At 42.6% G+C, this 15336-nt stretch overlaps 1 protein-coding gene across 1 annotated transcript in view; it reads left to right on the top strand.

Annotated features, from left to right (window-relative positions):
* The window catches only part of FNDC1 (fibronectin type III domain containing 1), a 102344-nt gene extending 88164 nt beyond the window's left edge, over positions 1-14180 (top strand). The window contains exons 15-19 of the mRNA XM_015406786.1: positions 708-787; positions 5539-5568; positions 8283-8444; positions 10241-10363; positions 13431-14180. Of these exons, the coding sequence (XP_015262272.1) occupies positions 708-787; positions 5539-5568; positions 8283-8444; positions 10241-10363; positions 13431-13546 (511 nt within the window). The 3' untranslated portion in view covers positions 13547-14180. The remainder of the gene's footprint in view (positions 1-707; positions 788-5538; positions 5569-8282; positions 8445-10240; positions 10364-13430) is intronic.
* Positions 14181-15336: the final 1156 nt, after the last annotated feature.

Below are 15336 nucleotides of genomic sequence, written 5' to 3'. Positions count from 1 at the left end.
CAGATTATTCAAGAGAACACACAGGCTTTGTTACAGTGAGTGGAGTCTTTGTTGAGTGCGCTACACAGTGTTTGCTCCAGCTGCTACTCAGACTCCTCTCACAGTACTCCTGATCCATGGCCTGGAGCTGCATAGTTAGTTCCTTGTTGTACAAAGGTGAGGTGTTTGACACAGCACTCCCTGTTGGATGAGAAGACTCTCATAAGACAAGAAAACAGCTGCACATGGGCTCCTATACAAATGTAAATCTAACTAAGAATATTTGCACAGTCTTTAGCGCTAATGAATGTGTTCCCTGGCAGAAGTTAGTATTTGTGAAAATTCTGTAAGATCACAGCTGCCAATTATGTGAGGAGGGGAGAAAGGCATCTTTCAGAACTGTAATACAAAACAGTTTTTGACATTCTCTCTCTATATATTTACATTCCCCGAAAACTCTTCTTCTTCCGTTCATACGTCTGTTCTTTCTGCCACGCTGCTCCTATTGCCGTAAGCTGACATTTCCCAGACTTTGTTAGCTATCGCAGGTCTTCAGTGCCAAGCAAAACTTTATGATGAAATCCTAATCAAGAGATAGGCAGTAATGCAATGTGAATTCAGTGGAACTCCCAGCAACTGGTTTCTTCCTTTAGTAACAGTCTGATGCCTGGGATTTACTGTAATTTTCATGGATGTTTGATGTTTCTGTCTCCTTTTCTTTGTTATAGGTATTACTTCAAAGTCCAAGCGAAGAATCTTTATGGCTATGGACCAATAAGTTCATCAGTCTCCTTTGTTACAGAATCTGGTATGATGGCATAAAATTACATTTTTCACTTGAAACGGGTTCCTTAATGGTAGAAGTCAAATCTGGTGCAAGTGCAAAATAACAGTTGTACATTTTCTACTGCCATGATTTCACAATCATTACTACACGTCAGATCATGAGAGGGAGGGCAGCAAGGGTTGCATCAGTGCTTAGTTTTCATGGCCCTTTCTTACACACCCAGGGAAATGCTGATTACCACTTTGGGGTCAGGAAGCAATTTTTCTCTAGGCTAGTTTGGCTGGAGATCCTGGGTTGTTGTTTTTTTATCTTCTGGGCATGCAGCAGTGGTCACTGGGGGTCTGGGGAGGAGGTATTTGTGAATTTCCTGCATTTGCAGGGGGTTGGACTAGATGGAGGTACCTATAAACTCTATGATTCTATGATTTGATTCCATACAGTTCGCTGTACCCTAGCTGAGCTCTTTCTTACAAACCTCCATGAACTTCAGTTAGGGCTGCCAAGTGGGGGCGGGGGCGGGTAAACCCCCACTTTGGAGGCCCGATTTCCGCCGCTGCGGAATCAGGCCCCGGGGGGAACTCCGCCCCCCGAAGTGCAGCATGGCTGCATCACCAGAGGTGACGCAACCACGTCAACCACGTTGGAAGCGTGGCCCAGATCATCAGAGGGAAAACTCTATGGTTTTCCCTCTGACAATCCGGGCCATGCCCCCAACATGATCGACGTCGTGCGTCATGTCCGGCGCGCGCGCATCCGAGGACGGCTCCCGGAGCCCAGCGAGGCTCCCCCGCCGGTGAGTTTTTTTGACTTGGCAACCCTAACTTCAGTGGGTCCAGAGCTATAAATAATTATATTTGTCTGGAACCAGGGCCAAGTAATCTTTCAGTGACTTTTCTAGTATTCTTAGATTTGTCATCTTATATTCACCTGAAGCCACAGGGTAGGTTGTTACAGTCAAAATCCAGAAATATATTATTAAAAGTACATAATTATGAAACTCTATGTTAAAAAAAGCCTAGAGTTCATCTAATGACTAAGGAAATCAAGACAGGGGAGAATAAGGCTGTTTTTCAGGAGTGGGAAATACTTAAAGAGCAAGTTAGGACAAGTCCATGAATAAGGGAAAGGAGGAAGCCTGCAGCTTTTATTAATGTAGTCTTAGATCAAAATATGGCACAAGGTGTGATTCATGGAGACAAAATTGCCAGCAGAATTGCAGTTCAGATCAGTAAACCAAGTTTTGCAGCAAAACTAGAAGAGAAAAGCTAGACACTGGCTTTGGATTCATGCCACAGAATCAGAGCCAGACTCTGTGTGGACTATAGCTGAGTTCATACATCTGGTGACTCCAGTGAGGCCAGCTCTGAGAGCACACTGGGCTGTTGCTGGGCTCTCAAGGAAACAGCCCTATATGAACGACTGCCTCCATGTGGGAACAGTACCTACAGTGCCGTGGTCTGTATAATTGTGGAGCCCTCCGGTTCCCTTTTTGCAGCCATGCCAATTATGTAGCTGTCGTTTGTGCAGCTCACATGCGAAGATGCTGTTCTTTGTACAAGATATGCATCTGCCTGAGCACTTCCCTCTGTGAGACCAGCAATGACCTGAGTACTCTGGGAGATTGTCATGTGAGAGCTGCTAAATGTTACCAACTAGACTAGAAGATCCGGGCAAGAACTGGAATAGAGCCAGGCACATCTGATACAAAGGTGCTAGACAGGTGATGGTGCAGAATTCAGGAACAAAGTAATTCCAGAAGCAATATAATTTTCCAGGCACCAAAGTTTTCTGGCAGGGCAGAAAGGCCGGTACTTGAACCAGGTGGCAGCTATTCACAGGTTCTCAGGTAGCAGCCAGACAAATGTTTTAACAACACATGTTTGGAAAAATACACTGGAGTTACTGGTAGTTTGTTGCATAATCAGTGGGTTAAACACTTACCTAGCAAAAACAGGATGACCTCCCAGGGCTCGCAACTACCTCAAGCTAAAAACAGGAATCAGCAAGTAATGTATCTTCTGCAACATCTAAAACAGCAAGCCAAGTTTTAACAATTGTTGCTGAATGGCTAAACTGCTTTCAAAGTGGTCTTTACTGTCCTGATAATAGAAGTATAGAAGGTTAAATTCAGAAAAAAGAAAGAGTAAGTTGCATTTGTTTTTGCTAGATTGGCAAAGCATTTGAAAGTTACTTAATTAATTGTGAACAGTTGGAAATAATTGTCACTTGGAGAAACTTGGGAAAACTTTTTCCACTTCAGTCCCCCCCCCTCTTTTGAAGCTTGTTTCTGACACTTATTTTGGAGGATAAGAACTCGAAAAGGTTGAGATTTTTTTTTTTAAGCATGGCTTGTTAAATTCTTATTTTTCCATCTTATTTTTGCTTTTTCATTTGGCACTTTTAAATTACAAACTACATTCTTTCCTAAACTAACTCAGGATGCTTACTGGCTTCTCTTGCCATAGTAGCACAACACTTTTTAAAATCCCCTCCCCACCCCAGGTTATAATTTGATTCTAGGCTTCCTGCCTTAGAATTCAGGCATACTTTTATCCCTCAAAAATATGTTTTTGAAAGTAAAAGTTTCAAATGCAAGTAAACAGCCCTTGTAATGGGCAAATGTGTTACAGAGGAGTATTTTTCTTTTCAAAAACATCATATGGACATATGAAACCTTCCCGAATTATTTCCATAAATGTCTTGGCCTCTCTGAAAAGCTACATGCCATGTTCAGGACAGTTGTCCATAAAAATACGACAGGATTTTCCAAATTTTTATTTTGGCTGTCACTGTTCCTCATTCAACTTAGTTGTTTCATATGCACAGGGCTATTTCTGATTATAATTTTTCCATATGACTTGCTTGTCATCACTGTACTGAGCTATTGCTTAGTATCATTCCCTGTTCAAATAGCTGGCATGCTTCCTGCTATACTTGTTGTGGGGCTAGACCATCGTCTTTTCCCATTCAAACAGCAGACTGGCTTGGTCTTTTATATGATCTCAAGCTATCTCTCCTTATATATAAAAATGTTTTGGTGTGATTCCTGGACACGCTTCCACAGCCTTTCGCCCGCTCAGCTGCCCATCTTGCGAACTCCCAACCCCCTGGCTGCATTGCCTTGCTGTGTTGGCTCGGCCCTGCCCACTGAGCTGGCAGCCAGCGTTTTGCTCTCAGTCTGGAGGGAGCCGGCGAAGGGGATAGATGCTCTGCTGAGGGAGCAGCGACCCCTCCACGGGGGAGAAGGAGGCAGACCTAGCAAGCAGCAGCAAGCAGGAGAAGCACTCACCTTCACTGCCCCTCGCGGCCCCTTTCCCTTGGCCGCAAGGCCAGCACTTTATCAGGGCGATAGCTCAGTGGCTGCACCTCAGAGAAGGCTGCCCAGTGCCTTTAAACGGCTCCCCCACCTTCCTTCAGCAGCAGCGGCAGCGCCAGGGAGGGTCTGGCCTGGAGGAAATGAGCTGCGGCTCCTGGAAAGCCGGGCTCTCTCTTGGCTCCTGTGTGGGCCTAACTGTGACTCACTGTCCCCTCAATGGCTCTTGGTAGGCAACCAACTTCTGTCATTAAAAAAAAAAAGGACTTTCAGCCCCCTCCCCACCCACTGTACTTTCTCCTCAGTGCCTGTTGCTAGGCAACCAGGTTCTGTCAGTAAAAGACCCTATCCACATCTGTTTTTGCCTTTGGGAGAAAACTCATTGGAGCCAGTCCTGATAGGGTTGCCAAATCCAGGTGGGAAATTCCTGGATATTTGAGGGATGGAGAGGGTAAGATTTGAGGAGGGGTGGGACCTCAGACAGGTGCAATGCCATAGACTCCACCCTCCAAGCCAGCCATCCCTCATGGGGAACCATTGCTGCCAATCTCCAGGTGGGGGCTGGAGAACACTCAGAATTACACCTGCTCTCTAGGAGGGACGGGGAGGAGATGGAAAGCTGAAGCCAGGGGGCAAATAATGGTAGGTTGACGGTTGGCTGGGAGAGATATAGGGTTGCCAACTCCAGGTGGGAAATTCCTGGAGATTTGAGGGGTGGAGCCTGGAGAGGGTGAGGTTTGAGGAGCAGTGGGATCTCAGACAGGTGTGATGCCATAGACTCCACCCTCCAAGCCAGCCATTCCCTCATGGGGAACCATTCTTGCCAGTCTCCAGCAGAGGGATGGAGATCACGCAGAATTACAACTGCTTTTCAGATGGCAGAGATCAGTTCCCCAGGAGAAAATGGTGGACTCTCTGTCATTATACCCTGCTGAGATCGCCACAGCAAATTGACGCTGAGTGCCCAAGGCCGAGGCACTCCCCCAGAGCCTCTTCCTAGAGCGCGTTGTATTTATTTCCACAACGAGCCTTATGCCTAGTTAATCAATAAATCGGAATTTTGTGCACCTCCCCGATTCTGTGCAATCAGCTTAATTGTGGGGAAAGCCGCTGTTCTTTTCACTTTTATTTTAATGGATCCACTGAATTATTTAAGAAACTTGTGGCTGTGCTGGGGAGGACCCCTTTCATAACTGTGGACATTAAATTTCACTTCCAGAAATAAAAGTCAAAGATGTTTGTTAGGCACTTAATACTTTTTTTTTAAAAAAGAGTAATATTAAATACTTTCTTGTAAGACAACAGAATATTGTGGATTGTCTGTGGTCTATTTTACTTGGAATCAAAAAATACGCTATCAGTCAACTTATTTATGTGCAAAATCTTGTTCATTTTGGCTACACGAGATATAAATCCTCAGAATAAACAATTCCGTCGCTTTCTTCTTCCCTTCTTACAGACAATCCCCTGCTTATTGTCAGACCACCAGGTAAGTTTCAGCTGTTCTCAGGTATTATTTTGTCTTGAAAATTGGTAAGCACAGGGTGGCTGCTGCGAACGGGAGGTGTGGCCTCGTGCTGGGGAGGCATGGGCCAGGCCAGCTTGTTTTAGCCAAGCACAGTTAAGTTCCTATGAGTTATGAAACTTGTATTTATTTCTCTTTGCCTGATAACCTTAACCCTATTACATTAGAGTGCTTGCTTTTTTGTACTTTTTGACCTTTTCTATTTTAAATGTAATCCATTTTTAAAAAAGGGTTTTCAAACCTTACTGGGAGTTTTCTTTATTCCTCAGGCTCAGTGGCAGAGCCGGACTGCTTCCTCTTACAATAAAAAGGGTCTCTGCTAAGGGAATCAAAGGGTGAAAGGAAGGGTAACTTCAGTCCCCTATTCAGTAATGCAAATCCTGCAAATCCAGGTTGGTGGCATTGTCAAACCCCATCCACCCAGTGGATAAGTGGGATGATGGGAAGGGAGCAGAAAATGTGTGGGCCAGGCAGTCAGCAGCCCAGAGAAGGGGCCCTGTGGCTGATTCCTCTCATTCCAGGGGCCCCTGCTGCTGTGGCAGGTGTTCAAAGCCAGTTTGACAGGTGCAGAACCACATGCTATCAGTAGCCTCTTTAGAACAGGGAAAGGTTCTTCTGGGGAGAAGAGGAGAGAGCCATGTGTGCCATCCTGAGCTTACTGGTTGGATACAAATGTATTATATATTAGATTCACCCTTTCCCTAACCACTGTCTTCCTGCTTGCAGTGGTCTTTCCTTCGTGTGTCTTTGGAATGTAAAGAAACCATTCCCACAAGGAAAACAAAGACCCTTAGAAATTATTTAGGAATAGAGAAGTGTCCAGCAGGAAAAGGATGTCCTTTCTCCCTTCCCCATCATTTCCGTTGAAAGTAACTTTTCCTCATCTAAATGGGCTGGTGGGACTATTTTGAGTGTAATGTGGAGCTTACACCTCAGTTTTGTAACACGAGGCCCAGGAATTCTAGCTAGGGCCCTATCTGAACTCAATATGTATGTACAGCATGGCCAAGAGTCTACTGCCGTCTGCTGGTGTTGGCATGGCTGAAATGCACAGCGTCCTTGGCACAGGAGTCAGAGGGATAAACTGGGAGTCAGCTCCTGATGGAGATATTTTGCTGTGTACCCAGGATTCCCTGAGGGAAGGAGATTTTAAAAACCACTCTTTTAAAAATGTTAATCTACCTGATATCTAATATGGCTATAAGAAGGACAGATTTTTCCAATTGTAAATGTGAAGCAAAATATTACGTTATACTATATTATGTTATGGCTTAAGATTATGATTTGGAATGTTCAAAATTGCCCAGTGTTTTCACATTTAATATTAAAAACTTTTCTAGTGCCAAATAATTCTCCTAAGCAAGCTTGGGTATATAATAAAAAGCATATGGGATGCTCCGCAGCAGCAACTGTTGCAAACTTTGCTTGATTTCAATGAGATTTCTTCAGGGATCTGCTGGCTGATGAATAGCAAGGCAATGTTGAGTGCTGTGATTCAAATGCATTGTATAGTTTTCTTTCCATGAACACTTCATTGTTTTATGTGCATAGAGAATATTCTAGCTGAAATGCTGGCAAAAATGGCACATGTGAGAAACTTCCCTAACAAAAGAAGCCCTATTAAGCTCAAATCATTTGTATAAAACTCATTTTCTGTAGAGTTAAATAGGACTATTCTTGCATGTTATTCATGATTTTTTGTGTTTACAGGATTATAGCATGCTTCTTTATAGGGACAAAGAATCTTTTACGAGGAAGGACAAAGCAACCCCGCCCCTTAAAAATGTGGTTCCCATGCTTTGCAACAGTTACCAGTCACATAAGAGACAGAACACACAGGGAAATGCTTTGAAAGAAATAAACAACTTTCACACATGCATTTTCCATCCAGCAGATTACCTTTCTCTTGCATGGATAAAATTACAAAGCAATTATAAAAACAAGGTAGACTTTATCATTTGATCTGTTTACAGCTTGAGTCTGCACTGGCTGTTTTTATAGCCCAACCCACACCTGTGTAAACTGAAATGATTAGATTTAAAAGTCTCTAGTGCCTATTGTCTGATCACAAAATCTGCTATGGGAAGAGGGACCTTGATGCTGGTATTGCTCTATCAAGAGTAAAAAGTTTAAAACCTATAGTGAACTAAATCCTTATTAAACAGTTATATGGCAGTGACCCTGTGTTGAGTGTACCGCCATGCCCTGAACATGATGATGATGATAAAAGGGCAAGGGAGTGTTAAGTTGAAATCAAGCACAAAATATCAGAGAATAATTCTCATTGCTCATTACACTGACTCCTCCCTGCCTGTACTTTTGACTGCTGTCTCATCCTCTGGCTGGGAAACAAAGTTCCCTACAGGTGGGGTGCCCAGGATGAAAGGAGGTTACACCACGTGCAGCTCAGCACCCACTGCAGGATGGAGGCGGACTCAGCAACTGAGGCAGGCTAATGAGCAGGGAGGTGCAAGAACGACATATTAAATATGAGCATTAGTTGGTAAACCTAAACACATTTACTTGAAAGAAAACTGTATTAAATGAACAGACTTTTAGGTAAATGCACTCAGGACCGAAGTAAATGTGCTCAGGATCCAGATGCTAAGTTTGATTTTAAAATACATTCTTACAATAGAACAACAGGTTCAGGTGTATTCTTTAATGTTACATTTCAGGTGGTGAACCGATCTGGATCCCATTCACCTTTAAGTATGATCCCACATACTCCGAATGCAGTGGCAAACAATATGTGAAACGGACGTGGTATCGGAAGTTTGTAGGTGTTGTCCTTTGTAACTCTTTGAGATACAAGATATACCTCAGTGATGACCTAAGAGGTTTGTATTTACAGTGCTGATACTAGAAGGATCAGTTCACTAAGATCTGCTATATTCTCATTTGCAGGATTTTTGTGTATGTAGAGAAACATTCGGTTATATGAGCTGCACTTGCATTCTACTATGATACAGCCTGAACATAGGTTTACTACCTTAATGAGAACTAGGCATGTGTAGTCACTGTTTAATTGTATCATCTACACAACTTTGAATGAAGTGAGCAGTGACTCACAAAAGCTCATACCTTGCCACATATTTTGTTAGTCTTTAAGGTGCTACTGGACTCTTGCTCTTATCTCCATAACAGTTTAAGTTCTTAAAAGCGAAATCTATTAATATACTTGAAAATTATATAGGCTTATGTTCACTAGAGGCCTGCTCACGAGTTGGCAACTTAATCTTATTAAAGGAAGTACTAGAGTAGAGTAAACATGTTTCTTAGATGAAAACAACTCAAAATAAAGAGCAGCCCACCAGAGAACAATAGATACAATATCAGGGTTCAATCCAATTTCATTTACTCCCCCCACCCCACATTCTTTTGATCTGTAAGGGGATGATAAAGTGCTGCCCTGTAGCAATTGCTCTGAATGCAGTGGTCAAGTCTTCAGCTCTGAAAGCCATGGCACACGGGAAAAAAAAGTCGGGCAAAAGTGCGGCTTTTAAAAGCCACACCAAAATAGGCATACGGCGGCGGGATCATACAGATCCGGTGAGCCGCCGCGCAATTGCTCCCCGGCATGCTCAGTTCGGGCAGGAGCCGGGGATGCGCCGGCAGAAGGACACGCCGGCAATCCCATGGCTGCGCTTGCTGCAGCCGTTCTGGTTGATGCGGTTTTTCGGCCAAAAGGGCCGGATCGGGGATGGGCGCACAACTTTTCCCAGATGTTGCGGTGGGATCGCACACGTTTGCTGCGCCCCTGATCTGTCCCTCTCCCAGCCCAAAACCTTTCGTGTGACTGGGGCCTTTGTTTAGAAAAGACTTTGAACCCAAGTTCTCAGCCAGTAGGAGACGTACAAATCTGTTTTACTGAATACAGGAATGTTGGGCAAAGCACTGCTAGTTTCTTGACTTTTCAAACTGTTCCAACAGATTTTTTTTACTTAATACTCGTCTTATTTTAGAAATACATATAAATATCGAATCTCACTTTAAAGATCTCTACCCATCATTTTGAGATTAATGTTCTGTCTGAGCTTCTACTTGCCGTTCCATGACAGAGATATCTCTGTGTTATGATTGACTGTTGGGACAAACTATTTATATCAGATGCTTCTTACATTCTTAAAGAGCCAGATGAAGATGCACAGAAATCTGTATAGGAATTTTTTATGCATTTCTAAAAGTTAACAGAACTCTTCACATGATATGAAAACTGCTAGCCTCAACAGGATCCCTTTACATTGTGCCTTTGGGGATAGTCAGAGTTGAGTAAAACAAGGCCATAACAGTTCATTGCCCCAGTCCAGAGGCTTTGAAGAGGGGATATTCTCTACCAGGGATATGTTTGGTACTGCTGGTTCTGATCAACATATTGAAGGGCAATGAGGAGGGACCTACAGGAACCTTTCCCTCTCTCAAGCAGATGATAGGCACTGTCTATCTTTGCGATGGTTTGTGAGGTGCAGGATCACAGAGAGAGAGAGATTTTTTCCATAAAAAGCAACCCTTGGCATATGAGGAACCTAATCCAGTATCAGTAATTATGGGCAGGAGTCTCTTTCTGCACATTCAATAAATGCACTTTTTGAGTTTGAGCAGTTATACATTTTTAACCACCCATATTACTTTTCAGATACATTCTATAGCATTGGGGATAGTTGGGGAAGAGGTGAAGATCATTGCCAGTTTGTGGACTCACACTTGGATGGAAGAACAGGGCCGCAATCATATGTCGAAGCTCTGCCTACTATTCAAGGTAAAAGAAAGTGAGAGGAAATGTATTTCGTGCTGGGGAGCTTCATCACACACGTTATAGACTGGATTCTAAGCAGCTTGTGCTATGGTTCTCAAATGAAACTGTAGTCAAGGAATACATCATGCCATTCGTTAGGTTAATTCTGTGCTGTAAATTGTTAATTCAAAGTCATAGGGTAATACAGTGCTTTGCTTTCTAAACAAGGGCGGTTAGTCCAGCTCTGCACGGAGAGTTCTAAGAAGCAGAAATATGAAACACAAGGAAAGTGTGGAATTGGCACTGCGATCAGCATTTCAGAGAATGTACCACATATGTGGAAAAAAGTGCTGACAATCTGCTAATGCTTTCAGCAGTCAAAAATCTTTCTACAGATAGAGAAAGAACTATTGTTACCCAAATCAGTGCACACGTGTCAGGGCTGTAATGGCAAAGCCATCCCCTTGCTAGCATGAAACAAATGTGTATTTTAGGCATCTAAATACTTGGGATCTTTGTGCATTTCCAAGATCATCACTTGGAAAAACAAGGGGGGAAAGACTTTTAAACAGATGAGGCATTTATTTTATAAACAGAAAAGAAACCAAATTAATTTATGCAAAATAAAAGTTACAGAATGGAAAAATGCAAAACAGCAAATAAAGCACAAAAACCTTTCCCTAGAGAACCTGCCTGCCTAAAAAGGGGAATAAACCTGTAAAAGAGAAGGAGACATATGAGACTGTTCCTCAAGAGAAGTGGGGGGGGGGGAGTTGTCTTCAGCAATGTGAAAAAGTTTCTTCGAAAGCTGAAACTGACCAGGTGGGGGAGGGTAGTGCAGGGGCAGGTCCATGGAGTGGAGAGTTGAGATCGGAGAGATGAGGGGCCAACCGTAAGTCTCATGTAACAGGATAAGTTCAAAGCCTGCTACCAAAAATTGGACCTGAGAGGTAACTTTTTATACCTTTTTGCTTGGGATGAGGACAGGAAGGGGATAATCAGAATGTGAGGATAATAAAAATGTGATTTTTCAAAAATGAGCCAGCCTAAAAAGAAATCCTTTGTCTACATGGTAGGGGAGAGTTTCCTGCTTTTGCATGGAGAGTGTCTAAAGTGTTCTTTTGAGGAGATGTGGAAGTTAGACATGGCCGGGTGCCTGTCATGACTGGGGAAGGGCAGGAATCCTCCTGTCCAGTTGTTGAGATAGGGAAGAAGTTGCAGGAATTGGCCTGTCACTTACTGTTTTGGAAATCTGGGTCATTAGTTTGGATCAAATGATCTGGGAGGTGATTCTGAGGTCCTTGGGGCAAATGGCCTTCAGTCCAATCCTTATTGGAGTGGGTTTTTGCATGATTGATATAGGAGCTGCCCTGCATTCCTTTCCTCCTCTGGCACTTTAATTCAGGCTCCTCTCAATTCCAGGCCCACACTCTGGTATACACGTGTACACCAGGGGGCTAAGTGTTTCAGGGATATCACTATCAAATATTGATCTTTTTTCAGTGTTAACCCCATGCCGGCTGATTTCTTGTCCTAATTTTGATCTCAAGCAGGGGTCATTTGGGGGGGGGACGCGGGGGGGCGCCATCCCCCCGGGGGAGGTGCGGGAGGGCGGGGCCTGGAGCTCCCTGCTGGTGCCTGCTGGAGGTCGCCGCCGGCTGTGGGGAGGACACACTTCCGGTGATGTCAGGGGGTGTGGCATATGCTAATGAGTTATGCTAATGAGCCCCCCTAGCTCTTTTTCTACGAAATGACCCCTGATCTCAAGTACTAAGGTTTCGCCCTCCTTGTTGGTCTGCCGCTTGACTGAACCAGTCATTTTGCCTCAAAGAAGTATCTTTGCAAGGAAATTACATTTTCACAGCTGCCAAATTACATCTCTTTGTCACTGTGAAAAAGTTATTTTTTTCCTAATTAGTCCTGTAGAATGCTATGTGGAATGTCCTGGGCACTGAATGCTACTGTTGAGATCACTGATGGTAAGCAATGCAGTTTCCGTGCCTGGTTTCAAACTTATTTTAAATTTAAGAATAAAAAAAAATCTATTTTGGCCCCAGTAATGTCTGTCCCTTCACTATGCTGCTGTTGCCCTAGAACACTCAGCTTTAAGGGGGGGGGGAATTAAAAGCAGCCAGCTTACCCTCATTCATTCACTCTGCCCTTTCATGTCATGAACTTTACTAAAACTGATGAATGGAAAGCTTTTTGTGTAAATGGTGGAGAATGTTTTGTTTTCAACCAGTGCTGAACTGATAGAGTGAAGGATTTCAGCAAAGATTTCAGAATGGGATACTTTGTTATTCAAACTATCTTGGTTTCTGAGCCAGGTCGTCAGTAGGGAACCCAGATGGCAGATCACTAAGGTATCAATGCCAAGATATGTTTCTAGTTGGCAGCAGTGTCCTCTTTGAATTTCCCTAGAGATATATGCTTGCCCTCTGTAGTACTATGTTTTAATTCTTGCCACACATCTGGAAGATTCAAGGGAGGCCTAAACAAGGAAGAGATATTATTTACCTGTGCATCTTCCTTATCTCTCTGGGAACAGGATTGAATTAAAGGCACTTCTTCAAACACTGACATCTAAGGGGCCAGATAGAATGCCATGTGCAGTCAAATGATGACACGATGGACTGGCAAGGTTAAGGTTAAGGCAGGATATGACATTTCAAATGATTGTCAACTGGTTTAGACTAGGGATCTACACACACACAAAAAATGGTATTTTTTGGATTCAGGTATATTGAACCCCCCCCCCATTGGTATTTCCTGATATTCCTGAATCCCAGTATTGGTATGGTAATCAGGAAACATGATTTTTTGGGGGGCTCCATTATACCCTATGGGGACCATTATAGTCAGGGCAGCCATTTTCAGATAGTTGAATCTCTAACCCCCTCCGTGATCAGCTGAAAAAAACCTGTTAAAATACCAATAAGATATTTATCGGGTATTTTTTCAGCTCAGTTTATACAGAGCACACATCCCTAGTTTAGACCTTGTTCCTTCTCATACTGCTCTACCTTCTCTGTCACAACAAGATAGTACTGTCACTGCAACTACTGATCTTGATATTTTGGTTCCTCTGCAGGTTATTATCGGCAATATCGACAAGAGCCCGTATCGTTTGGTCGCATTGGATATATGACACCATATTATTATGTGGGCTGGTATGAGTGTGGTGTACCCATTCCAGGGAAATGGTAACTGTGCTACAGACTTCTGTGATTCTTAAGCAAAGTACACCAAGCTGTGCCTTTTGAATGACTTATTGGAGGACTCTGAGCAGCTGGTCTAGAAAACGAAAAGTTGGGGGAAAGCATGGAAAGGTGGAAACAAACAGCAACCGAATAGACACTGGTGAAACTGAATACTGTACAGGCTTTTATCAACCTAAGTCTATGTTGTTGCTTAATTACTCTGCTTCAGAGCACAGATGGGGTTTAAATCTGATGTCCTGCTTTCCTTCTCTTTGCCTTTAAAGGTATGGAGACATGGCTGCAACAAGGTGCTACATGGTGTTCAGTAAACCTAATGTATTTGTCTAGCCATGAAAAATTGGCATTGTGATGTATCTCGCAAGGAATGACTTAAGCATGCTGTGCTTGCATTATGGAATGCTAACCACTTTTCACCTCTATTAATGGAATTCGCTGTTGCCTTCCATGGGGCAAAGTCTTACACTTGAGAATATTGCTGTTCAGTCATGACGTGTTACTAAACATCTATGAAAACTCAAAACTTTTCCTGTGGATTTGCACATTGTAGGACAAAACACCAGGTCACTATGTAAATTCAACTTTAAAAAATACAGTACTGTATGCTTGCAGAAGTATTTTTAGAAACTAAGGTTTTCTTGTCGATTTAGGTAAATATGTTTATGGGATGATGATTTATGTAAAAGGTGCTATTAATTAACATGTCTTTTAAATTTTTATTCTGTGAAAATATACACAATACAGTAACCATGTAAAGAACCATGCTTCTCTTCTTATGAGTACAGTTTTAATGATGCTTATATTTGTATAAAGTAGAAGAATTTTGCTTCAGGCTTTCTAGCAGGTGATGTTTCAATGTGGTTGAATTATTTGCATCATATACATGAGCCCACCCAATATGCCAGTTCAATGACATAACAATGTAGAGGTTAAATTCATATTTAATTCTCTTTAATAAAGTTCACCAACCACTGAAGCTGTGATGTAGTGAGACTGACACCCACTGACATTCATCGTACACTTACTTGGGAATCGGTTACATTGAACTTAGTGAGATTTGCAAACATGTCCCAGATAGCCTGTGCGTTTGTTTAAATTCAAGATTTGGTCATAGGAGGGTTGAAAATCTAAAATCTTGGTCCTTCTGGTATTTCCCTTTTGTATCTTGGACTAAACAAACAACAAAGTGTTGTAAAATAGTCAAAAGTATTTAAAATACTCAGAGTATCAATGGATCTTGCTCTATTGGAAAGAAGAGATTTCTTTGCATTTAAAAATTTATTTATTTATAAGGGTAAAAGGTATACAGGAAACCTATAAAATAACAAACTCCTAAGAGCTACCTTTTCTAAGCTGCTTACAGTTCACATCATGGTTACACACTACACACAGATAATGGAGAATCTGTCCTTCTTCTCGGCCCCTAGAAAGGAAGTCACCTGAAACAAACAACCAATCTGAATCACAATGTAAGTTACTTTTCCCGGGCTAATTCCCCATTGGCTCTGTGCCAGGTTTCCCTTCCAGGTCAGCCTAAACAATAGCAATGCTAGGTAAACAAGTTAGCCCTATAATGACTGGATTGTCAGACCTTGTAAACACATACATTTCCAACACAAAGTACTATGCATTTTTTCCTGTGGTCCCATGGGTTCTTCAGACATATTTGTCTTTAATGGTAACCTTTATGCCATACAGCTAACTACTTTTGTAACAGAAGGGTGCAGTTCTATGACATACAAGTTGGGTGTTCAAACTTCAGTGCAAGCTCCATGCATG

Source organism: Gekko japonicus, unplaced genomic scaffold (genome assembly GCF_001447785.1).
Source record: "Gekko japonicus isolate JY-2015 unplaced genomic scaffold, Gekko_japonicus_V1.1 scaffold655, whole genome shotgun sequence".
NCBI lineage: Eukaryota > Metazoa > Chordata > Lepidosauria > Squamata > Gekkonidae > Gekko > Gekko japonicus.
The sequence above is the reverse complement of the archived record's forward strand: the minus strand, read 5'-3'. Positions and strand labels throughout refer to the sequence as shown.